Source organism: Merops nubicus, unplaced genomic scaffold (genome assembly GCF_000691845.1).
Source record: "Merops nubicus isolate BGI_N331 unplaced genomic scaffold, ASM69184v1 scaffold9378, whole genome shotgun sequence".
NCBI classification, from domain to species: domain Eukaryota; kingdom Metazoa; phylum Chordata; class Aves; order Coraciiformes; family Meropidae; genus Merops; species Merops nubicus.
This window is the reverse complement of record NW_008623686.1, coordinates 40912-67892: the sequence shown is the minus strand read 5'-3', so window position 1 is coordinate 67892 and position 26981 is coordinate 40912. Positions and strand designations below refer to the sequence as shown.

Below are 26981 nucleotides of genomic sequence, written 5' to 3'. Positions count from 1 at the left end.
ATTTCTCACCAACGTGGTTTCAAGCAGGAGAAAGTCTTACCAAAATGAAGCTGTTCAAAGAAAATGTGATCATAAATGTGGTCGTTAGGAGAGGCCATGCTTTCTGCAGGCTTAGTCAGGACAAGGTCAGTTCTGATTCAGGAAAAAGGTTATTTTTTTCAGCTTAGGCTTCATCAAATGGTTTAAGAAACAAATTTCAATGACTTTACAAAGAGTGTTTGTGGAAGGATCACTCAGAGTGTGTAAGCTGAGTAGAAATCCCTGTGTTACAATAACATCTTGGTCAGGTGTGATCTGGTGTGGGAGAAGGGACAGGTAGCTCTGGTCTGGTGGTGACAGAAGGGGATGTTCATGTAGCCTTTTTCATGCAGGTGTGGGCTGCCTACAGACAGGGGAGCTACAAGTCAGAAACCCTTGTAGCCTTGAGAGCTTGAGCACTAAGCCCTCAGGAGACTTCTTCAACTCAAGGACAGTCCTAGGAGAGAACTCCCCCCTGCTTGGAGCAGCTCTTTCTTCCTATAAGAACAGTTCATTCAAACCACAAATGACTTGCATCTTTTTCTGCATGGCCTGACAAAAGCATGATCTGGTTAACCAAAAAATAGAGCTGTCCTTCCCTTCTGGTATAATGTAGGATAATTAAGGAGAGGCTGTGAATATATCTTTAGGTAAAGTCCAAGAGATGTTTTCAGCAGAAGATCAGATAGAAGTTAATAAATCTTGATGCTGACCCTCTGAATCTAGGCAAAGTGTCACATTTTGAAGCTTGAAAGTTAACCAAGACTACTGTCCTGTTTTCAAACAGTAAATTCCCTGCCAAATTGGTTTTAACCAAAAGGAAAATACTCAATGCTGAATCATTGCTTTCAGGTCTTGTAAATCTTGCCCTGCCTCTGACTGGAGCTGCCTCTGAATTACAATAATGACATAGTTTAGCCTGTCACAGGGGATGCAGTTCACTTAATTTGTTTTACTGCTTATTTTAATGGTTCCTGATGCTGGAGAGCCCTCACAATTTTGGGTGAGATACAGAACACACTCTGTAAATGTGTCTGGCCAACAGCAGTCATGAATTTGATTTGAAGGATGAATTTCACATTGTATTAACCAACATCAAGAAGACTCCTTCAATTTGCATTTACTCTCCTTTTTTAAACCTCCTCAACTTTTTTTCCTCCCCTCTCTCACTTTCCACAAGTGTCTTCTGAACCAGGTGTAGAAAAACCAATTTGGTTTGGGTGTGCTTTGTTAATTGGTGTGTCATCTGCTCCTCCGAGACCCCTCTTCAACATGATCGCTGTTTTATTGAAGTGGTTTGACTGATGTGTTAAATGATGAAAACAAGGACAGTGGCTTAGAAAAATGTCTCAAAAAAGGTGAAGAAGGTGCTCAGAGAGCCACACAAGGTCACTGTCATTAAAGTAACACTGTATTGACGTGGGGATTGGTGGTGGAGACACCCAGGCTCTTGTCGATGGAGCTGTTAAAAAGGGAAGCTGGCATTTGCTGTAGGATTTTAAAGTCATCTCTGTTGAGTGGTGTAATACTCCAGCGCCTACAACTTCACACTAGCAGGGTTATAGCATGTTAAATTAAAAGCAATGGCAGGTGGGACTGAGTTAGCAAGGACCACTCTGATGTATGATAGTATGAAAGAGCAGCTAAATAAATCCTAAATAAATCTTCCCATTTTCTTTGATATTCTTTTGAGCCTTTAAAATGTCTTGAATTTCTTTGCTGCATAGTTCTGTGTAATAAGAAACTAAACTGCTGCTTTCCAAGGTTAAGAAAACTGCCCCAAAAAACTTGGTAGCAAGGAGTGAGAAGTATTAGATGAGTACCACCTAAGTTTTGAGAGGTGGTGAGCACTCTAGTTTCATCTGAACATCCAGGTGCCTGAGGGTGCTCAGTCTACCTTTGCCAAAAGAAAAAGGAAAATCAAAAGTAATAGGAAATACTGCTGACATTTTAATATTCTCATTACTATTATTCTTTCTTTTTTTTTTAGTTTGCAGCAATTCTTCAGGTTTTTCTGAAGTGAAGCCAGTTCAGTGCAATCTGTAAAACTGGTTTAAAATGCTTCATCACCAACAGTTGGTGTTTTCATCAGGTTTTCAGATGTTGTGTTTTAAAGTGCAGTCGGGTTGACAAAGCAAGTTTAAACCCATGATGTTGCTGGCACTGCACTGAGGAGGGTGTCAGCATTTTCATTTATAAAAGCTGGTTTTCAGGGCTTTGTAACTCAGAAAATGCCCTCCAGGCTGCCTGGGCTGGGTCTGAGTGCTGTGTGTGCTCTGCAACCAATCCACTCTTGCTCCAAGAGCTGTGCCCTGCACAGGAGATTAAATTAAATTGTCTAGTATTTCTTGTGACTCTCCACTGTGACTGTATTCCTACCTTGCATGGCTGCTGTTCAAAAGTGAACTTTAAAGCATCCAAAACAGGATAAAATACATGTTGCTGGGTTTTGACAGGCAGCTTTCTTGTCCCTTGGTGCCTTTTTGTCCAGATGTGAGGAGTAGGTGTGCCATCAGCTGAGCCACTTCTCCTGGGATGAGAGGCTGCTGCAAGAGACAAGAATCACAGAATCAGGGAATGGTTTGGGTTGGAAGGTACCTTAAAGATCATCTTGTTCCAACCCAGCTGCTGTGGGTGAAGACACTGGGTGAGGAAGAGCTTTGGTGGGACTCTGTAGGGTAGTGTGTTCTGAGGTCATCCTGCTTCCTCAGCAGGTTGCTGCTTGGTTTTCCCATGGTTTTTGCCACCTGAAAGCTGCCTGCTGAGGAGTGCTGGCATGCTCTCGAGACAATGCTGAGGACCAGCGTCTCCTACATGTCATGAGGAGATGGTAGGAGAGGAGAAGGGAGTTTTGGGAAGGGCATGGAACAGACCTGGAACTGGAGCTGTTTGTTGAAGCAGAGAACAGGCTTGCAGGTCTTTGACAGAAGATCCAGGGCTTGCTTTATCTGCTGATAGAATTGGTCTGGTTTTGTTTCTGTGGTCTGGAAGTAGAACATGAGCTCATGAGCTTGGCTAATGATACCTTTTTGCCCCTCCTTTTGTATCACATCCTACTTCTCTGTGTTTCAGACCTCCTTTTAACGTTAACTTTTCTTGCAAAGATTATCAGTGTTCTGTCCTTCAGGGAAAAAGAGTTTGTATGTCAGTTGTAGTGTTAGAAACAAGTTCTTAAAACTCCCACGAGGAGAATTTTAAAAGTCTTTGGTCACCAGAGTTCTCTGTTCCCAGAATGGCAGGGGTTGGAGGGGTCCTCTGGAGATCCTCAGGTCCAACCCCCCTGCCAAAGCAGGGTCACCTGAGGCAGGTTACACAGGAACCCCTCTAGGCAGGTTTTGAACGTCTCCAGAGAAGGAGGCTTGATCTGAAGATTTGTGAGAGTGCTCAAGGATTGCTAGTTTCTTGTCACACTTGTGTTAAGATGCTGTTTTAAGCAATATTTCAGTTGTATGACAGATTTTTAGCATTCCCACATACAGGAGCACCAGTATATATGGAACAAACCTGCCTTACATCATGTATTCCAGGCACACACAGGTATCTCCTGAGCAGGGTGAACACTCATTGCATGCACTGTCAGTCCTGTGGAGTCCTAGACTCTTCAGCACACTTGGGCTGGGAGCACAGATGGAGATGTGAGAAGAGCTCACTCAGACCACAAAGGCAGAGAGGAGGAACATGTTTGAAGAGGGGTGCTACAAGAGAAGAAGCTCTTCTTTAAGGTGATTCTCTTAAAGCACTTCAGTCTTTAAGATGTTTAACTGCATAAAACTGATGTAAAAACTCGTGTATATGTCATCTGGTCAAGGACAGGAGGTTTCAGAAGAACTCTTTCTGAGGAGTCTGAAATATGTGATCAGTGGCATATAGTCAGCTTTGAAGTGATAATGGTTCAAGCTCAAGCTTGTGAACAGATCTTCAGACCATGATTTCATCTTCTGCAGGATTTCACTTGCATGTGGACATTCTGGTTGGTCTTTCATCACTTTTACACCCTTTCCTAAACAACAGCAGGTAGACAGATTGGGTGGGGAATTCTGAGCCCCAAAGCTTGGTGGTACATTGTAGTTTCTGTAGCAGCACTGGAGACTTGGTTAAGGTTCAGTGGAAAGGGAAAGTCATGATGGGGCAACTCTGAATAGCTGTGTGACTACTGGAAGCAGACAAGGACCATGCAGTGACCTGCAGTGTCAAAAGCCACACTGAGGAGAGGCAGGAGAAATATTAATTAAAATAGCCCATTAGAAAATGGGCTTAAGGTCAAGCTTAAAAGGGAAATGAGAATTTGAGAATTTGCATTTAATCTCCATGAAGGGCAGGACTCTTGATATTGTAACAAAACACTTGGCTGAAGTGAGGTGTCTCCAATCAAGTGACAGTTCTTACTGGTCTTGTCTTTGCTTTTTCTGTGCTTGGGATGAGCAGAATCTTGCTTTGCTTGTTTAAACTAGGGAGACTGGGGAGGGCCTTGCCATGGTGATGCTGTTGGTGCTGGTAGAGCCACTGCGAATAGCTTGTAGCAGAAGGCATGAGGTCATTGTGAAGCAAATGTGAAGAGCATGATTTCTCCTTTCCTACACTGAGAATTCAAGAAGTTCTTAGTGTAGTAGATGGATCTGGACACATTTCAGTAGATACAGTATGATGTCTCTTAAATTACTTTTCTCCCCCCCCTTTTTTCCTCCTTACTGAATTCCAGCATTCTCTAAACTAATAAAAAACCAAGCCTCACTTCTCTGCCCTTCCATCTAAATAATCATCAATACCTGGATGTGATAGGTGTCTACTTTGTCACTGCAAATCACTCTAAATATTATTAATATTAGAAAAAAAATTTAACTAGGTGTTCCTAAACTGCTGGATGGCCATCTCTGTGGGCTGACATCTTTCTCTCTGCTGACAGCAGGGCCTCAGGCAGTGCCAGTTTCTGTGGCCCCAGCCCCTGGCCAGACCTTTCCTGAAAAGGAACCAACTGTATGGAGAAAACATCTAGAGCATGGTCTTGTGAGGAGCACCTGAAGAACTTGGGGAGTGCTGAGCCTGGAGCAAAGGAGGCTCAGGGGAGACCTTCTGGCTCTGCACAGCTCCTGACAGGAGCCTGGAGCCAGGGCGGGGTCGGGCTCTGCTCCCAGGGAACAAGGGACAGGACAAGAGGGAACAGCCTTAGGTTGCCCCAGGGGAGGTTGAGGTTGTCCCTGAGGAACAATTTGTTCCCCTGGAGGGTTGCCCAGGGCTGTGCCAGGCTGCCCAGGGCAGTGGTGGAGTCCCCACCCCTGGAAGGGTTTCCAAGCCGTGGAGATGTGGTGTGAGGGACACGGGGCAGTGGGGACCTGGCAGTGCTGGGGGAATGGTTGGATCTGGTGATCTTCTTAAAGGTCTCTTCCCACAAGCCAAAACAGTTCTATGATTCTGTGCTTCATTTCTGGCCTTTTTCTGGTTTCATGAAGTATGGCTGAGATCAGACTCATGCCTTCAGCCCTTAAGCCTTGCAGCTTGGACCAGTGATAATTGCATAGGTGTGATTACTGAGTAGCAGACATCTTTCATTTAGGTTTAAGGAAAACAAGAAAACGAAAAGTGGGGTTTATTTTGCAATTAGCTTCATCCTCTGTATTTACTTTGTATTTTTAAGGGCTATATGTAGTGTAATGTTCTTGACTTGCATGGACAAATCCTCACAGGCTTTGCTCAGCCTTGGAGAGTGGATGTAGCACAGGCCAAATTTTGCTCAGTGACTTGAATTGTTCTTATCTTTGAGTATTTATGTCATTTTAGTCAACCTGTACAGAAAGATGTGCTTCAGAAACTTGTTCTTAGGAAAAAGCTGGCCTAGATTTTTATTATATTTTTCCCCTTGAGCTATCTTGAGCATTGCCTCCAAGCAGTGGCCATGAGCTCCATTTCCTCCTCTGCCACCTTCAGCAGCCACCAGGATGGGGACAGACAATGTCCAGCTTCAGCACCATCTTTGTGGCAGTGGAATTAGAAGGAAAGGTACCAGTGCCTGAGGGTTGGGTCATGAATTAATAATTGCTGTGTGGTGGGGGAGGCCCGTCAGAATAGCTGAGAAGGGGGAAGTTGCCTCGCAGAGCGCTATCAATCACTCAGTGACCATAACTTCCAGTAATTAGTGTATTTTATGGGCCTTTGCTTCAGTGACTCGGAAGCACATATGCTCCACTCACAGCTAAACTTAGCCAGAGTAATATTCCAGGATGATTTATCCGCTTGCTGCGCTGGGATGTAACCCTATATTAGGTGAAGATTGTGAACTAAGCTGCAATAAAGTGTAAGTTTAGGTACAGTTTGCACGGGTTGAGACCTCCATGTATCATGTTTCTCAGCAATTGCTCTTAGGCCACGGCGGGCAGCTTGTGAGGCAGCCAAATAAATAATACAGCTCTCTACCTGAGTGGATAGATGAGTGGACAATTAAGGGATAACGTGTGTCTTCGGAATATAAGAGTTATGTAATGTAGATGAATGTTCTCTGTCCCTACACTGTGTAGTGTAGATGTTTCTGCTTTGAAAAGGTAAAAAATCCACATGTGTTTCTGGGTGGAGTCCACCTTTCCCTGTCGTTTAATTGGTTTGTGATGCAGATGGACTCTGGTGCCAGTGGAGATGGAGCTGAAGCTGAGCTGCATTTCCACCAGCACAACCAGATGGGACATTGTTTTTTTTCCTGGATGTATTGAATCTAAATCCAGCAAACAAATAAGCAGGAAGCCTCTCTGCTCAAACAAGTGGTCTCATTAATCTTCCTGGACCATTTGTGTGAATTTTGCACCCGAGGATTTCCACAGCTTGGCCCTGAAAGGCTCAGGTCCCACCTTTCTCCCTGGAGAGAAGGTGCTGCTATTCGGAGCGACGCCTTTGAAGAGGTGGTGGTAAAAGCCTGGCAATGTAAGGGATTTGTGGCCAGGGAGAAGTGTGCAATTTAATCATGATTGTCTGCACTCTTTAGTTTGCGGTGCATTTACTATAGTTCATATTTAAAAGAAGCCAAAGTGAAACTAATTATCTTTAATTAAGGTGAATTAGGCTTTGATTTTTAATATATTTTATGTAGAGAGAGCTCGAACTCATCTGCTCAAGCCAAGGAATGTCCCAAAGGTTATTAGGGCATATTTCTGTTGGGCCTGATGGTATTAGTAATAACCTTCCTCCTCGTAGCCCCAGACATGAACAAATATGTCACTTCATCAGTCTCTGTTACCCACGCTGATGCCCCTCCGCAGGGGTCGCAGATTCCACAAGTTATCAGCTAATGGCGTTATACATTAAAAATTGAAGCTTTCCTCACTCTGAGGCCTTTCAAGGCTTTGTTCTTAAGCCCCAGACACTTTGGAGTGCAGCTGCAAACTATAGGCAGAAGATTAAATTAATTTGTAACTCTTTTTTCGGCCTGCATTACTAAATCCTGCACATTTAATTGAAACCCTACTTCAAGATGCTTTGTGTTTCTGTTCTTCTTTGTTGTCAGTTTAACCTCAGAAGCACTTTAATGCTGGTAAATTGCTGTTATATCCTCTTGGATTCTTTTTTTTTTTTTAACTCTGCAATAAGAGGACAGTGAAATTGATATTAGAAGGGAAGAAAAATCTTAGAGTAGTTTTTGAGGTATTTAATATTTATTAAGGCCCATACCCTGCAGAGTTTCAGGTGATTTTAAGCCATCTATCTAGGAATGTATAAATTGGTCTTGGAATGAAATTTCACCTAGGGAATTTTATGTTATCCAGTAGTTAAGTCTGATTTTTAAAGTTTCCTGTGTCTGAATGTTCCAAAGTGGCGGCTGCTTTTCCATAAAATGAGGGTTTAACTGCAGTGCACAATCTAAATGCAAAATCCTTAGATGGAAATTTAATTGTGTAAAATGTGCACGAGGTAATTAAGAACAAATTTTAGAACATTTCAGACTATAAAGTCCTCCTTCAGCTAGATCGCTAGCGATATTCTAAGTGCTTATTTTCAATTTGCAGTTATGCTGAGAAACATGGAATGTGTCTAAATTAAGAATAAAAACATCCCGTGCTTTTCAGCATAACTGTAAATTAAAAAACAACTTGCACACCATAGACAATAATCTAAGTGGGAGACTTTATTGCCCGAGTGTCCTAAAAAATATGTTTTGAACTTCCTTCCCTCTGCTGTTTTTGGAAGAGGGCACACGCCACGTTGCTGTTGTGATTCTTATTAACAGTATACAGGCAGGCAAGGAAAGAAGGTTGTAGAGAAAGTAGTTTGCTAGTGAGTATCTCTAGGTTTCCATTTTCAGCTCCAAAATTGTTAATTACATTATTTCAACAAGTCGTTTTAATTTTGTGTTCACTTCTCTGCGCATTAGATGTACTTGAGAAGAGCTTGGAGTTGCTTACCAGAGCTGCCAGCCTCGTGTTCTTTTTGCTTTCCCCAACCTGTTTTTAGATCTAGTTTGGTAAAACTCAGCTTGCAGACACCCCACACCTCTGCCTGTTATTTAATAACCTGGGACGAGTTCTCAGGTTAAGCCCTGGGTTAAAATCTGACGTCCCCAGGTCTGAGGGAAGGCTCCTGTCAGGTACTTGCACATCATTTTTCAGGACACAACCTCACTGAACACCAGAAGATGAGTGGTTCAAGTGATGGGCTGCATTTGTGTCCTGCATTTGTTTGTATGACTTCCTTCAAACAGATGATTGAGAGTGTGAAAATCCCTTTAGTGAAGCTCTAATCTTTTTGGGTTTTTTGTTTGTTTGTTTTGGGGGTTTTTTTGTTTCTTTACTTTAAGTGTGGCACTGTTTATAAATCTAAATCTACATACAGAGGTCATTGGTTGGCTGAACTTAAACAATTTTACTTAGTAAATTTAATTAAGAAAATACAGTGCAACTCATAAGCAAATGAGTTTTTCCTAGTTTTAAACCAAACCACCCTCTTGAGTGCTGATTGCCTTGCTCGACCCCTGGTGATATAGAAACAGGCAAAATTAAAAAGGACATTAAAGCTTCATTAAATCTGAAACACATTTAGTACAGTGACATATCTGCAGGCTATTTCAGGGAAGATTACATACTCTTTGGTAAGTTTCTTAATTTATAATACCTTGACAATCTTGCAGGGAGGAAACAACTCTGAGCAGACGAATCGAGTGGTGGTTCAGGGGGATGCAGAGCTGGCACAAGGTCTGTCCATGGCTGTATTGCTTCGTGGGTCTCAGGCAAGGAGCAGCTTCACTGAGAAGTGAGGGGTTTTCTTAACACCCAAAGAAATCATTCCTGATGCCTTTCAGATTCTTCCAAGCTCATTTATACAACCTGTACTTAAGTCTGGCAGAAGCCTGCTCTTCCCTCACTTATTCTACTGCCCTTGGAGCCCCTGCTGAGGTGTGTGGTGGTCAGGGAGAGGAGTCACCAGTGAGAATGGAAATGCTTAGAAATCATCTTTGAGGCAGTGGTCGTTTTTCTGCTTAAATAAGATCTGTAGATTTATGTAGATGATGCCCTGTGCATATAGCCATCATCATCTTCTTGATCTACAGTGGGATAACTGTTACGTTCCTACAAGTGTGTAGCTGTTGTAATGACTACTCTTAAGTCAGCAGTCATGGAAGAAATCAAGATTTCCTCTCCTTTTGTTCATGGAAAAGTGTTTGGCATTTAGAGGTTTATTTCTAGGCATTTTTAGGCTATCACAGCAGCAGCACTTCTTAGGATCTCCAACAGCTTCTTGGAAGGTAAGGAGGATCTTCCCTAAAGAAGAGAAGATAAAAAAAGGACATGTTTTAGTAGCTCCTGGTCCTTCAAACTGAGCATAACAGAAAACTTTTAGGGTCTTTGTTGAACTCTACAGCAGTGTGGTTGAAAGCCTGCCACCAGAGAGTGACTGGAGTGACACTGAGCTGAGAGAGGCTCTGGACCAGAGGCAAGTGGTAGAAAGGATGGTGATCAGGCTGTTTATCTCAGGCTGGTTTGTTACAAGGATGGATTTGCTGCACAGAGAAGCCCCATGCTCAGCACTGCACCAGAACATAAAACCAAAAGGCAGAAGTCACCCCAAAGAAGCCCACCTCTCTTACACAAATGCTTCAAGACCTACTCTGCTTTTGTAATGTCTTTCTTCTGAGGATCTGGAGGAAGTTTACTCTCTTTGCTAAGTCTTGCAGCCAGATGACTAGTGTGGCACCAGGCTTGGACAGCAGCTGGAATTGCAGAAAGGGCACCATCTCTGCTGTTTTGTGGTTGCTTCTGCTCATGCTGTCAGCTGCTTCTTATTACCTTCTCCCAACCTTTTTCCTGAACTGGTGAGGATCGAGTATGTCTACTGGTCCTTGCACCAGCAGTTCCCCACCTTGCTACAGCTCTGTCTCTGCATTGTTCATACTTGGGATAGTTTCGTGCTGCCAGCCAGGCTGAAATTTCATCATGGGAGCTCAAATATCAGCAGCAGGTGCTGTGAAAGAGCTTTTGCCCAGCATTGACATGTAGTTCAGCTCTTGCAGGACATGACACAATGGCTTAGACCTTCAGCACTGATGCTGTTACTTAGTCTGGTGGGAATATATGGAGTTTATCCTGTGGGCACATCAATGATAGTGCATCCATAACCTTTTTGATAGATGTCCTGTAGATTGGTATGGGGAGGATTCATGAAGATTAACTAAACTTTATCTGACTGTGGCTCCAGGTCAGAACAGAGCTGCTCTGAATGCCCTTTTGGAGGTAAAAAAAAAAACCCAACACTGGTCCTTCAATGAATAGTAGACAAAAAATCTTAAACTATGCATTTTGCTGGAATTGTCTCCAAGGTTCAGATACCCAATGTGGAAACCTAAAGTCTTGTATGAAGAGTGTATCATGGAATATTTATTTGCTAATGGCATTATGGCAACAGGAGGGTTGTTGTTGGGTCTACTACGGATCCTAGCAGATACTCCAGTAACATACTGAGTTAGAAAACAGTGTGGGCAACAAATCCAGTTGATACTGTGTGCAGCTGAAAGTGGATCTGAAGGAAAGATGAAGTGTCTTTTTGTGGGTGCTGTGATCTCTCCAGATCCCTCTCACAGGTTCCTGGCTGGGTTTGACACCGATAAGGAGGCAAACCTCAGCTGTATAACCCAGATTTTCCTCTGAGCCAGTTAGGGAAGGACTTTGGGAGTTGAGTGTATGCTCTACAATACCTGTGCAGATAATTATCAGTAAGGGTCAGTGTCGTTGGCCTCACTATTGAGGCTGAACTGGTTTAATTAGAGTCCTCAGGAACTTGGGCATCGAATGGTATTATGGGGTGGTACAGACAAAAGGGCTTGAGAAATCCAGCAACATTCAGAAAGGTAGAACAAGGGGTAATTGTGGTGAACAACTCCCTTCTAAATACAGCTCTTTGTGTGTTTTCAGAATGACTTTTGCTGACATTTTCCAATTTATACAATAGTAAGAGTTGAGTACTTTTCTCTCTTTAAGAAAATGTGCCCTCCATGCAAATCTATATAACTAGACAAATATTATTTCCTTTCCCAGCTTGCTCTTGGGAGGTTTCCATATCCTCAGGTAAGATTGTTCATTACTGCTGTTTGCCACTGTGACATTCATTCCTATGTATGAAGGTGCAGAGAGCAATTGTGAACATTTGAGCCACATACAAATAAATCTGTCCTGTTAAATTGAAAAGCAGTATCTTGAAGGAGTCATTTAGAAGTCTCTATTGATTTTTTTTCCCCCCTCTTTTTCTCTTCTCCAAACTCAAGATTTTCTTTCCCTCCAGACAGTGAAAATTATGGTGATGCTAATGATTGTTTTGTTGTGAAGATTAAAATTAATCTGGTTTTTGTAGTGGTGCTTTGGAAGCAGGAAGGTGTATTTACTCCTTTTTTATATTTTAATTTTTAATTTTGATTTTGAATAATGGCACAATGGTCTAAAACCTTCTCAAATGTGAATAGGATCCTTAAGGGAGCTCTGGTTTCTCCCTTTTAAGAGGGCCTAATATTAGTATTTTTATTTAGATACAGGCATTTTCTAACTTTCCACTGACTTGATTCAGTTTCGTTGAAGTTGGTGGTAAAACTGCTTCCATCTCTGGTGGCCAGTGCTGAGCTGTCCATCTCCAGGTAACGTTTTACTCTGTATGCTTGAAAAAACAGGAAGCTCTGAGTAAAACAATCCAGAAATAGGTTTGATGATTTCTTTAAATTCTTCCTGCAAGATGAATGGTAGAATTCATAGTAACAAACTATTCTGTAGTTGCTCAAATTATTCTTTCCTTGGAGAGGGGAAAAAGTGAAGTGTCCAGGGACTAAAATGAATTATTTGAAGGTGGGTTTTATGTGTTGGTGTGTTTTATGAACAGCGTTTTCTGCATCTTGGTCTGTACAGATCAGAGTGCCTGGAGGCATGTCTGATTTAAAGGTGGTGTTGGTCTGTGCTCTTTAAGCATCTATTAACTTGCTATTATTATGCAAATAACTGTTGTAATACACATACTAATTTATGCATGGTTAGATTATGCAGATGCCTCACAAACATGGTTATTGAATAATAGGCTGGGACTCATTCTCTCTCCCATTTTTATAAGCTGTTTTAAGCAAATTCTCCTGACACTTTTATGGACTTGCAACGTTTTGCATATGTAGAAACACCCTGATTTTTCACTTTCTCACCTCCTGTGGAAAATGTTTACCCACCGAGAGAGCTGTAGCTGAACATACTTTGCATATTTTATCCATATTTTAAATTGCACCCTCTCCTTTGAAGAGAGGATTGAAAAGGAAGCTCTTGTGTTGAAGTGTCCTCCGTACGTTGACGTGTTCACTTGTGCTCGTGGAGGGTCTTGATGTTCACTGTGTTATAACACTAAATCAAAGTGACATGGGATACAATTTAAGATAAGCTTAAGATGAGTGTTGGAGCTTGGGGAAAGAAGTTATGTATGATTCTAGCCCAAAATTTGTTTTCTGGATTGGGAGCAAAACATGATTGCTGGTTTAAGATCCTTTTTGCTATTCTAATTAAAAAAGTGGATTGGGTTTGTAAAAGAATATTTGGCAAGTCAGTAGTCCATGAAATTGTATATATTTTTTAATGTAAAACAGTTGAGGAGGTGAAACTTTAAAATGTAGCTATTAAGCTTTTCAAGCAACTGCTTTTCATAAAGGATTTTTATGTGAAGAATATGTATTTTAGACATGGACTTAGGTAGCTGGTCACCAGAACAGTTAGAAACCCCACACTGATTAGAGGGATAATTAGTAGGGTTTTTTTTTAATGTCTAAATATCTACTTATCTCCCTGTGTAAGGGCCTGATCCTGCAGTCACTCACTGGAGTAAATCCTCCTCACTTCAGTGGGCTTATTCAAATGAAGCTAATCAGATGTGTGTTTGCAGAATTTGTCCCTAAATTACTTGAAGTTACTTCTCTCTAAAAATGGAAAGTATGGATATGTGTTTGAGAACACCTGAAATCTCCTGCAAATGAGTGTTTGTCTCCAACAGGAGCTGGAAAAAAATATATTTTTGTCCTTTTTCTCTTATTTTAAGACACAGACAAATGGTGTGTGTAAATCCAGTTTAAATGAACAAGATTTATAGGGTGAATCATTGCAGTGTGGAAATTCAGGACTCCTGCAATATGCCAGTAAGACTGAAGGATGATTTTTAATTTTTTGGTGGCCTTTAATCGAATATTTTAGTGACAGAGCTTACCACTTCTCATTTCCCACATCTCAGATAAGTATTTATTTTGCTAACACTTACTCCTCACGCTATCATTATTTAACCTTATGTTCACAATAAAGTCTTATCTTGAAAGCACTTAAGCATGTGAGCAACTACTCCTGCAAGTGAAGTTGCTCATGGGTGTGTTTAGAGTTACTGTGAATTATTTTTTGTTGGTCAGGATATGCAGCTAACTTCATAAACTGTAGCTCACTGCCAGAGGGATATAACAAACAGCAGTGATCAGAAGAGACTTTCCCACTAAAAAAAAACTTTCCTCAGGAAACCCTAATTCTTAAAAATCCTTGCAAAAAGTTCCTTCCTACATCAATATTTAAAAACAAAAGGAAAACTTGTTCACCAATCCCAGCTGCTAGTCCAGCTTTTTAGCTACCTGAAGGCAGCACATAAGGAAAAATAAGTTTAAAATTTCTTTTTAAAGTTTAACCTTAATTTATGTGATTTGGATTTTGTGTCTGTGCAGAAAGAAGTGGAAGAAAAAAAAAACAAGCACAAAGAACCCCAAAAGGCCATGGCACCTCTTAGTACATTTAATTCATTTTGAAGTTGGCACCCCAAAGATGTGCAGTGGCTGAACAAACTCAGACGTACAGTTAATCCCAGAGATTCAAACGTTCTCTAAAAACACAACGGGGGCAATGACTTGTTTAATGATGATGCAATTTAGCAGAAATGAAAAGAATTGCCCACTAAATATTCTCAGCTTGTAGTCAAACTTTATACAAAGCAGGATGGTAAAAGGATGCTGCATCCATTGGGGAAATATTCCAAAGAAACGGGGAGTACTCAGCTGCCGAGGGTTTAATCAGCTCTAGGAAAGTGCAGATCACAACCACTATATTTCAGGTACTTTTGCATTTAGAGAAATATTTCCCCTCCTTTCACTACAATTCCAAGCCTGGCTTGATAAATTACATGAAAATTACCTAAAGTTTCCAAAAAATCCACCTAAAAATCCCATCCCCTGCTCCTCACCCTCCCATCCCACTGCTCTCCCCCCTCCCCAAATCTGAGCAAATAGTGCCCCTGGTATTGTAAAGCTTTGAATGTTTTCACACCCCATTAATTTATTACTTCTCTTTCTTCATCTTTAAATTTTTTTTTTTCCCCCGTGCTTTTTTTTTTTTTTTTTTTTGGTGCTTTTTTTTTTCAGATTCAGCCTCCCCGCTGCTACAGCGATTTTCATCTTGTTGTTAATTTTCCCTGCTCCATATGGAGCTCCAGACATTTCACCTGGAGGCTGTACTAGATTTTGCTGTAGCGATCGCACTTCCGGAGGCCAAAACTGTCATTTAAGGTTCCCGGTGCATCTGTCTACGCCAGGCTTTGTGCACTGGCAGCGGGGAGGGTGTGAGGAACGGCTCGGATGCACCTGAGATTGGGGTGATTAGTGTGGTGGGTGACTGGTGAGCAGCTCGCTGGAGGGCTGGGAGGACTGAGCAGCTACCCCGGGCTGACACCTTCCGCCCCGGCCGCGCCGACAGCCCGAACGCGCGGAGGAAGGAATATTTCATCCTGCCTTGTCATTGATTAGAAAAGAGCCTTTAATTTCATTTCACCCCATGTTGTGATTAATTTGCATTCTTTGTCAGAAGTTAATGGAGTTTTTTATGGTTCGCTCTGAAATCCTTGAAGACATCAGAGTTGATCTGATGTTTATACAACCGCCAGCGGAATTTTTTCGTTTGATTGATGGAGAGCTTGATGTTATTCCAAACGGCTTTTTAAGCTGTTTTTAAGAATTATTTGAATGAAATGCAAGCAAGATATTGTTATAACGATCAAGATTATCTGTTAAAAATCTGTTTCAAATAAAGAACATGATAAGTAGGAAAAAAAAAAGATCAAAAAGACAGGAGAAATGATGAACACAGACGATGAGATTTGTTAAAATAGATAATGCGAGGATTCAAGTTATTTCAAAATGTAGTGGAAGTAAGAGACACCTTAATTTAAGGCTCTTTTTTTAATAATAAGGAGTTTCTTTTTGCAGCACGATAGATAATGGGAATCAATTAGTGAAGGATTTAGTTATAGTTAGATTTTCCCCTTCATTTTTTTTTTTTTAATCCCCAGCTTTATTACCTTCATTTTCCCGGCAGTGCGAGCACGGAGCACTGGTGTCTCTAACTCAGAGAGACAAGACTGTCAGGCCTGTTAGTTCAACAAAATGATGACATATTACTCGTCTCGAGGAAGAGACGTTCTTAAATCCCACTGCAAAGAAAACATAAGTGGATAATAGGAAATTTTATAGCCCAAGAAAGCGCTCGCTATAGACTTGCCATTGGTTTGCTCTGTAAGGAAACACAGAGGCAAAAAAACCCTCGGTGAAAGAAATCTGCTTTTTGCTCCTCCTGAGAGGGAAAGGTTTGTACTTTTACCAAAGCCCAGCATATCAAAAGCATCGGGGAGACGATGCAGAAATATGCTGCGGATGCTGGGCCAGATCCTGAGCTGGAGCAAATCACTCCGGGGAGACCAGGGGACAATGCAGCCTTGCACCAGCTTTGGGACACGGCTCCTCTTTCCAGCAGGAAAAGATCTGACAAATGTTTGGGGTTTGTTTTTTTATTTCTGATCTCAAAGCTGGGTTGGGTTTGGTTTTGTTTTATTTTTCAAGATTTTATTTTTATCCTCTCATCAGCAAATTCTGCCCTCGCTGTGATTTCTGCAAGTAAGATTTAATTATAGGTCAAAAAGCTACTGTGGAAGCGCTTCCATTTCAAACAGATGAATTTATTTGCTGTATCTTAGTTTGCTAAATAATTGCATGGTTTTAAATGAAGTTGCTGCATTCTGATCCCTGTATTAGCGTGGGCTGAGATTCTTTTTGTTATATGTAATCCATACTATTGACCAAATTTGGCCTGCTTTCATTTAAATGTAAGCAGGTTGTCAGGGAAAAAAATATTTAGTTTAACTTGGCATGTAAAGTAGCCATTTTACTGTTGTTTTTCCAATTGACAGAAACATCCTTTAAGCATTCATTTATTTTGTAAGAATAAATTGCAGGTTGGTTACAGCATGTTTCCTAGTAAGAAAGAAACGTTTTTCTTCCACATAGATCATTATATCCAACCATTTCAAAGACATTAAACACTGTTCAAATGCTAATGCCAAAATAGTGAATTAAATTATTGTACAATAGCTTAAATATGATAGATTTGTGCAAACATTTTTTGCTTTTATAATATACCCCAGAAATCACTGGCAATATTTTAAGTCATCTGCTATTATTTTAAACTCCTACCAATTTGTTAATATAGGCTTCACTACATAGATCATTTGTGGGATAATATACTTCAGACACATTTTGCTTTATTATTTTTTCTCTTTAGCCAGAAGTGACTTCAAACTTAAATTTGATTTGTCTATTAGAAACTTGCTGTAACATTTCCATTTAGTTTTAGTTTTTCCAGAGGTCTTTTCTTTTTTGAAAATGGAGAGATTTTAGCAATTTAAAAAAATAAATAAATCTATTAGGAATCGGGTATAAAGACAAGTTTCTATTTTTTATTTTAATCTTATTGTCTGATCAAAAAAAAAAAGTAAGATTGATATTTTAATAATATGATCAAACTTGGAAATGTAGGTAACTGGTGTATCTTGATTTAATAATATGTTTTTAATAGGTTTTAAGGGTGCATTATTAGCTTATCTTCTTGAAAGACTGATGTATATTTATTTTTTTGCTTTCTAGCCCTGACAGTTACAGGCAGTCTGAGGGACCAGGGTTAGGCTGTATTTTGTCACTGGCATTCCAGGGTATGTTCTGCCTAAAACCTCACACCTGGTCTCACCTTCAAAGTTTGAGTTACTCCAGAGGGAGAATGAACTACTGCAGATCATCCCCCACGGGCACATCTTTGTCACCAGGATGGAAGTTTGGGGCTTTCTCTTAGTTATGGTGTTGTCACCCTTCACAACTCACAAGGAATGAGAAAATGCCTTAATGCAACGAGCCCTTTTGTTGCTCCATGCAATTGTCTTGTCTTCAGCACAGACATGACTGTGCTGAGACCTTTTTGATTGCAGAAGTGGAGCCAGGTCCTGAAGTGAGATGATGTTCGTTGCCATGAGAGCTATTTAGCAGGAGAGGGGGGGAAAAAAAACAAATCACAAACATCCAGGAGGAAACAGTGAAATCTCTTCAGAGAAATTTTTGCAGATCTGTGAGGATCTGCTGCATGAGCTGGTGCTTCGGTGGGATGGGAGGTGTTCCTGTAGTGCGTGGAAGGCAATGTCCCTCCCAGTTATAATTCCTGCAGTGGGTGCCGTTGAGGGACTTGCCTGAATGAAAACTTCTGGGAGATGGACTCTCCCTCAGCAGGAGGATTGATTTGTGTGGTTGGGTTTAGGAGGCTGTTTGCAGATATTGGATTTACTGAACGTTTACATCAGCTGCACTCCAAGCAGGCTCCCTTGGTTGGGGTGAGGAGGAGACATGAGTCCTCCCAGGTGACCCAGGACTTGAAGATGGACAGAGACAAGGGTGGAGCAGATCCCTGCTCCATTTTGCCTGTTTCCTTACCAAGAATGCAGCTGTAAGAGCTCAGAAATGAATTGTGGCTCTCAGGCTATTTGAGGAGTGAGGGTAGCTGTTCCTCATGGGTCTTTGAGGTTGTGAGGCACTTCTGGAGATGGTTGTAGCAGTCCCAGCATTTGCTCTTCCCCATGTACATGGACCAGAAATGGCAGAGGCTGAGGGCTGTGTTTCCATCACAGCATGTAGGACCATCTCCTCCTCCTCTTCTGCTGGAATATGGTTGCTCAACATAGTGGGGACCCCAAAGGCCAGAATAAGAGTGAATGATTTTGAGGTCTAGGCAAGCATTTCCCTTCCACAACAGCTGTTCTTCCAGCCCCATGGAGCTGTGGGTTTAATTCAGAAGCAAGTGCAACACTACCTGCAGTGGGCACTCAAATGACACAGGAGAGGATGGTCATTGCATAGTGTGGTGCCTCAACCCACTCAGCACCTCAGTTGAATTAGAAAACTCCTCTCATATACCTGAATATTATTGCTTGGATTATCTCCTTTCATATGTCCCTAGAATTGTGTCATCTGTAGCAATCACAGTTGATTTTGCAGCTCTTTGGAGAAAGCTGAGGGGTTAACAATTGACATTTTTACCTGTTCCTTTTCAAGCTAGAAGGGACTTGGAGTGGTGTGCTTATGAGGAAGGACAATCCTGGTGGGTATTCATCTACTGCTCTTCAGTGTGTTTGGTGTTAGAGGCTCTGCAGTTTCCTTAGATGAATTGTTCCTCTGCTTTATGATTGGAAAGGTTTTCCTTGCTGCAGGGTGTAGTGGCAGTTCTGTGTGTAATGAACATGGAGAAGAGAAGCAGGAGGGTTGGTGCTTATGTCATCCTTGCCTTTAGTCTGAAGACCACATTTCTTTTGGTCTCTTTCTAGATTTCTGGCTGGTTTTGTGTTTTTTTCTTTGAACTTTGTCCAGCTGACCCACAGCTCTTGGGGGATGCCCAGGCTTAGACACAGCACTCCAGTGCTGCATGGAGAAAGGAGAACCTTGTGTGCCTTCAGACTGTCCTTATCCCTGGGGATCCCCCTGTGATGTTTGTCCTTTTGGAGTCTTGGGGGATATTTTTGGTAGTGTCCCATTATTCCTGATGAGTTGTGGTTGGTTTTCCTCTTCCATAGTGGCCTCTGGGTTGTCCTCACATTCCTCTCTATTATTGTGGTGGTGGTTTTATTAAACTTGATAAACGTGGGTGACATTAATCAAGAACTGGTTAGAACTAAACCCCATTCTTTTATTTGGTTCTGGCTGACCACCCTTTGTTCTACTTCTTGCACTTCTTGTGAAGCTTGAAACAAGGTTTTAGACAGCAATTTGCTAAATTTACTGTATTTCCTACGACTTGATTGTCCCACAGTCCTGCTGCCTGAGGAGGGTGTCATCATGAGCATGTTGGTCCTGCTCCAGTGTAGTGGTTGCTGTTGGCTTCTCCCACTCCCTCCATAACTCAGCAGCGTGCAGTTTTTCCTGCCTGCTTTGTTGAATTGTGTTACTAAACCCTGGTAAACAGATTTCTGTGAGAAGTGGCTGCAGTTCAGTGGTGGATGAAATAATCTCTTTATATAAATTTGTTTGTAGACCTCTGGGAAAACCAGCGTAATATAATTGTAAGAATATATTTAATATTAAGGTTGTTGTGAATTGTCTTTTTAAAATATCATTTTTGTTGGTTTTTTTTTTTGTCCTGTGTTTTGTGACAGTGATTGAAGTTTGCCATTTGCAGACTCCACAGATTGGGATGAAGAGGGTGCTCAGGTTGTGAGGAGCAAATTGGGAGGGGTCAGTTGTACTGGTTAGGTGCTTTGACTTCTTGCAGAAGTACAACCAATTGCTATTTTGCAAGAATTTGTAAAATGTCTGAAGATCATGCTCTCCTTCAAGGGAAAACCCATGGTGGTGAAGACCACATAGAACTGCAGCACTCTTACATATTCCTGTTCCATTTAGATCATGGTTGAGACAAAGAAAGCCTGTGTTGGTCATTTGTCAAGAGGAGACAATGTTTGTAGTTCCTGCTGTTCAATAGAACTTAACCCTCATTTGCAAATATTAAAAATAAGTTACATCTGCTTTAAAAATCCACAGTTTCTTGGATTAGGAAATTTTCTACTGTGAAGCCTCCTTTAAAAATCATAACTGTATGATTTGTTGGTATATGTATTTTTCTATTAAAAAAAAAATACCACAAGCTTGAAAAGCAGTATATATGTAAAGAGAAAATTTGTTAACTGATATGGGAAGATCTAACCCTGGGTCACCTGCAAATCTCTCAAACAAGAGCTTCGGGGCAAGTCCTAATTCCAGAGAGAAAAAGGGAAAATTAAAGCTAGAGCTTGTGACTCCTAGAAGTTACCCGGGGTGGATTCATTTGAGTTCCACTGATTGTGGCTGTGAAGATAATGTGAAAGGGATGGTAGAGGTCTTCTCAGCCACTTCCCGTCCAGAGTATCTCCATGGAGACAGAAATATAACCTGATGGTCTGTCAAAAGTTGCTTTTCATAACCAGAGGCATTCATTAAATAGTAGATGAAGCAAGGAGGCAAACTTTTGCGTTTTTAACCAACCTTAAAAGAAATAAACCATTTGGAGAATGTGCTTTGTGGAGTGGTTTATCCAGATACCACTGTTATTTCACAACCTGAGAAACAGCCTGTTAATGTGATGGATTTATTTATCATTTGCCTTGCTTCTTCAAATTATAAACTGTCACCTGCAGTAAGGAAAATGCAGCAAATAGAGGTTTTAAAATACCAAATAGCTGATTGAATTCTGTAGCTTCACACCGTTTTGGTGGCGTGTGAAAAGCGTGCAGAACCTCCTGACCAGGGATGGATGGGCAGGGGTCACACACATTCTTCTGGCCTGCCCAAGGGAATGTGTTGGTGGTGGAAGGGTTGAAGTGACTTTTCTGAGATGAGAATGATGCTTTAATGAGCACATCAAAGCGTTCCTCACTACTCTTAAAACGCACACCGCGTCTCCCTGTCCTCCTTGCCAGCAGGATTTTGGGTCGTGCCACTGCTACCATTTGCTATTTAACATTCTTCATGGAAAGCATAAGGGAATGCCAGTGACATGTCCTGATCCCCAAGTTTTTTGGGGTAGCAACACCACATGCTCAAGGTTTTAAGCTGCAGCCACAGCACCAGGACCCCTCATGATGAGCCTGCCTCCTAAACTTATCTCCCAGCAGTGCAGGAAAAGCAGACAGTTAGGGAAGGAAAACCAGGAGCGTGGGTGAACAGGAAGATAAAACATTTTATGTTGAGTACTTTTAAAACTGTTCTTAATGTGCTATAAAACTGGATGCTTCACTTTTTCATGAACTGTGTGCAGGAGGAGAAGCACCGACTGTAAAGTTGTCGTCGGTTAGGTTTGGTTTATAGTTGCAGGGGCTGCCCAATAATGTGAGCTTGGAAAAGGTAAACAACATAGTTTTAACAGTGAAAAATATGCCTAATATAAATACAACGAAGTTCATTGCTGTTCAGAACTTGAAAAATATGACTGTAACGTTGCATTTTCTAGTGGAGTTAACAGAGGAGCACAGTGCTGCCTTCCCAGCACTCTATCTGAGGACGAGAAAATAGGTAATACATCTAACTGGGGAGTCTCTGTGGCATTCGCGTGGAGGAAAGCACAGTAGCTTTATTTAATTGAGAAAATGAATCAATTACAATGATGTTGCATCATCAGAGGCAAGGGGAAAATAGCAGGTATGTCATTACTTCGGGTAACAGCGTTAAAAAGTAATCGAGCGTCTTAAGCGTTTTGAATCGATTCCAGGTACTGGCACCGCCACCTTAATGCAAAATTTATGAAGATGATCTCAAAATAATGTGTCGCCATCATAACTGTGTCATAAAAGCTGATAAGGCCGTGTGTGGGAGCCCAGGTCTCTCCCTTGGCAGGGGCTGGGCCGTGTCACGGGAGGAGTTCCGCAGTCCTTGGGTGTGCGTCGCTTTGTTTTGCATTAGGAGCCCTGAGCGCCTTTATTAGAAATAATATTTTAAGTCTGTTTCTGAAACGGGATGTAATCAGATCTGCATTGAGGCTACTCAGTATGATCCCACCTCTGTTCATTTTCATCACAAGACCTGTTTTCCCCGGGAAGGAAATGTGCCTGATACTCTGTTTGGGTGAAAAACTGAATTGCCTGCTCGTGAGCACTAATCTAAAGGAGCTGGGAATCATCCCTATTGAATAAGCTGAGTCTGTTTTGTCATTTAGCATCTGGAAGTGAAGTACCAAAAAAAAAGCCTTTTTATATCCACAGAGTATTTTGCTTATTAGCAATAATGCGAGGCAGCGAATTTATTCTGTCAAATTGTAAGAGATTGACATTGACCATTAAAAAAATATAATGCTCTACTGCTAACTATTTATTATTTTCTATTCCTTTGAAAAAAATAGAATTCTATGTGGAAAATTTATGTATATTTGCATGGTACTAATAGAATAATGAAAGACTTCATGTGCATAATACCAGCTATTTTCTTGGTGCTGGTTTTCCACCTCCTCTATATCCCATTTTACTACCTGTAAAGTATTACTAGAGGATCCTGCCTCTGGCTGGGTACTGAGGGAAAGCGCTTCCAAAGCTGATGGCAGCCCTGCAACATTCATCATCGTGGCACTATACAACAGAGAATATGAAAAGCAAGGGGCAAGCCAAACAAACTGTGTTAGAACAGAAGACAACGTTCTCGCTAAGGAGCACGTTCTGTTCGCAGCGTGATGGAGTTGGGTTGTGCACAACTTTGTGTCTGTTCAGGAAAAATACGTCGTTAATTATCCACACCCATTAGGAATGGAGTGCATGTAGAAACGATGGCCACGCCGGCGTCCCCAAATTCGGTCAGATGTTCTGCATCAAGTACCTGCTCTGTGCTTGGCATTTCATTGTTTCCATGATCATTCTGCCTTTGTTTCTTTTTGTAATGGAAAAAATCAGCCAGGATATTTTTGTAGCTCGCTGTCAGCCATCCAATGGTCTCGTTTTTACAAACTGTTAATTAATTTCCCAACCAAAGTGATGTTAAGAAACTCCAGAAAGGCTGGGAGACGACTGATGACAAGTCTTGCCTTTGCCATTTAGAACGCCACAAAGTTCATCAAACTTTCCAGCCTCACAGATGGCAATGCTCTGCTGATAGTCAGAGTAAAACTGGGTTGGAATGTGTAAGAAAGTTGGGTAAAAGTGGAGTATTAAAGGCTTTCCTGAGCAGCAGTAGATACTTCAACCACATAATTAAAGTTTTCTCCACAAAAAAAAAAAGGGATTGTGAGCAGAGTCTGGCAGCAATCCAAAATTCTAATTTCTGACTATGATTTAATTTCAATTTTAAATAAATCGGTTTTTAATTTAAAAAGAGTGAGCTTCATAACATTAGCAATGATTGCAACATTAAGCCCAGTGTTCACAATCTAGCAATATAAAACATTATTTATATCTGAATCGTAAACAGCCTTTTGAAATGGATTATGGTTTTTCTTCCTATTCTAATACAACCTGGAGGGTACTAAAAAGTGTTGTGTGAAATTAACATTCTGCTGACTTTCGCCTATAAATGAGAAGCGAGCTATTAACATTTGTGTATTTTCATTATGTAAATTGTGTTAACACATGCCCACAAATTGCCACCAGCGATGCAATAATTTTCTCTCAGTGATCATAATGTGTCCAAGTGAGTCATTTTGATTATGACATGCTAATTACATATTGCCTTTTTTCAGATTCAGAAAAACCAGGGATCTTTAATGGTAAGCTTTATGAGTTCAGAAAAAAATTCACTTTTCTTTTTCCTGATGGCTGCTTCCTCTGCATGCTTGAATGCCTTGTTTTAAACTTAGCAAATTGCATTTTGAAGAAAATGCAAACCTTTAACTGCCTGTATTAGATTAGGTACCATTAGAAATAATAGAACATCCTGAGCATCAATGTTTTTATAAGAGTTTGCTGCTGTTGATTAATCTTGCTATATTTTATTGCATTAATGATTTTTTCTTTCCACTCCACTGTAAAGATATTGCATATAGGCTAATACTTTTTCCCTCTCTTTCCATTGCAGCCTCTCCAGTTATTGCAGTGCATTGTTGATGAGGTGAGTCGTCGTCTTATGTGCTTTCACTCCTAAAGTCATTCCTAATGGAGTGGAAAGCTTATATTTTGTTTCCTAATGAAGCACAATGCCCAACATCCTCCGAGCACAAGTTGCCTTGTGCAGCTCGGAGCTGTCGAACACGAACTGGCCTTGTCCCACTTTATGCTGTTTTTCTACTCTGAATATTGAGCCCTGGAAAGAATGGATTGTCTCAAAGGCTCGTCCTTTAGCTATTTAGGCCCTAAAGCCTCAACCTGGTTGGGTGTGTTGATCCCTCTGCACGTGCCAGATGAGTTGGAACGGAGACGTTCAAGTGGCAGCACTCTTCAGAGTGGGCAAATTTAATGCAGTTTAGGTAGGGGAAAAAAGGTGGTTTGCTAAGGAGGAAGAAGCAAAGTGTGAGCAGGAGAGGATCTAAATGTCATCTGATCGTTTTTATTTTATCAGAAGGACAAAGTAAAGAGCTGAGGTGCAGGAGATCCAGGTGTGAAGAGCAGATTGAATTTTGGTGGCTAACATCACATTTTGTGATGGAAACGCTTCTCTGCAGCTCCCATCTCCCTTCCCAAACTGAGGTGTAAACCTGTGTCCCAACTCTTGACAGTGAAGCAATAGCTGAGAGCAGAGTGCTGTCAGTTCTGCGTGTTTTAATTACCAGTTAATAAGATGATGTTGGCAATCCAGAAGTTCAAATGAGAGCAAAAAACAAAACTTTTTAAAGACTTTCCCCAGCCTCTAGCAGAACGTCATTGGTGGATCCTCAGGTTGGGTTTGCTGGGTGTTGACGTGTCCATTCAGCTGCTTCAGCCTGTCCCATGTAACATCTTTATTTAGGTTGATGTAAACTCACAGCCAGGGAGGTGCTCTGTCCTGGTTGTATCTCCACCTGTAGCTTCTACTCATATGAAATGCTAAGTCCTCCACTTCTACCTGTGGTGAACACTTTTGTCCTTTGATTAGAGAATGACTCATTGACTTAGCTGAACTTCTTAAAAAGTGACAGATGGGCCTTCAGGGATGCAATTAAATTAAAATGAGGTGGTATCCTTTGTGTAAAGGAATGTTCTCCTGGTCCTCCAGCAATGCTAGCTCTTTTACTTGGCAATTTATTGTGGTCTGGTTCTTTAGGAGGTTTCTAGGTAGTTCTACTTCTCTCATCTTTTTCATCCATTGTTACCCCTGTTTCTTGCATCTTGGGTCAAGGCATGGAAATGCCAAAGCACCAGTGCTGTGTCTGCTGGCAACAAAAGGCCATCTCTGTCCTAAAGTGGTGCAAGTCAGGGCAGTGGGGGAATCCCCATCCCTGGAGGGATGTGGTAGATGTGGTGCTTGGGGACATGGTTTAGTGGGGAACTTGGCAGTGGTAGGTCAGTGGTTGGACTCAATGATCTTAGAGGTCTTTAAGCAAAATAATTCTATGATTCTAAGGAAGTTAAGGTAAAGATGCTCATATTTATGGTTGTGTTTTGCTACTGCTTGACAAATTACCTTTAAGTGGATTGGTACTGATGCCTCTATGTAAGCTCAGTATTTGAAAAGAGAGCCCTGAAGAGCTCTGTGTTACAGTAGAGCTTCCTGCAGCTATCATTCTCTTCCTAAAGATTAGAATTGCTCCAATCTCCTTCCAAAAACTGTGAGAATTGAACTTTGTGGAGGTGTGTATTGTCAGGGGGTCGTTTAGTAAGCTATAGAGCACTTGGACAGCAGCTACCACACCTGGAAGTGTGAATTCTTGGCATGATGGCATCTTGGAGAACGTTTGTATGAAGAGAACATTCTGTTCTAGCTGATGGGTAGCATTGACTTCAACAGATCCTCCTGCCACCCCAGACCTGCCCTGTGCACAAAGACCTCAAAGCAAAACGTGTTTAACTTGTGGCTATTGGTTTTTTCCCCTCCTTGCTTTGTCTGCTGTAAGATTTGCCTTCTGGGGAGTATCAGAGGGACCTGCATGGCTGGGTGATGCACACCATCCCTTCCACACCAGGACCTTTAGAGAGGGAGAGTCTTGTTACTAGCTGGTACTCTACAGCTGTTGTTCCTACCATGAGTATTAAGGATTAGAAATGCTTAGTGTTGCAAAACTGATGATTTTGGGTCAAATTTTCCCCTTGGCTGTAAAGAAGTCCTAAAACTCACAGGAGGTGGGAGCAGAGCCCCTCTCCTGCAGCTGTGCTGTGCAGCCTGTCCCCACAGGAAGCCCCAGATCCTGATGCAGAATTCCCCACCCACCATAATGACGATCAGAACAGCGAGGGGTGACAGTCTGTAGCTCACAGATCAGGAGCAGCAGTGCTTCTGTAATGGCATGGCTTCTGGAGGAGCCATGATGTCACAGGGTATGGGAGGAGTAGCTCTGCAAGGGTGGGACCAAGCTGCCTCAAGGTCTTTGATCCCCATGTAACTTCATGCCATAGTAATAATCTTTGGGTGTTGTTGCAGTTGAAAACTCTGGGTGCAGTGCTGGGCTCCCCAGTTCAAGGGAGACCAGGAGCTACTGGAGAGAGTCCAGTGGAGGCTGCAAAGCTGCTGAGAGGCTGGAGCATCTCTGTGCCAGGACAGGCTGAGAGCCCTGGGGCTGTGCAGCTGGAGA

General features: G+C 41.6%; 1 protein-coding gene across 1 annotated transcript in view; it reads left to right on the top strand.

Annotated features, from left to right (window-relative positions):
- MAP2K5 (mitogen-activated protein kinase kinase 5) overlaps positions 1-26981 on the top strand; it is a gene marked incomplete at both ends in the record, with an annotated part of 131284 nt that overhangs the window by 67833 nt on the left and 36470 nt on the right. The window contains 3 exons of the mRNA XM_008945159.1: positions 11523-11552; positions 24021-24047; positions 24356-24388. Of these exons, the coding sequence (XP_008943407.1) occupies positions 11523-11552; positions 24021-24047; positions 24356-24388 (90 nt within the window). The remainder of the gene's footprint in view (positions 1-11522; positions 11553-24020; positions 24048-24355; positions 24389-26981) is intronic.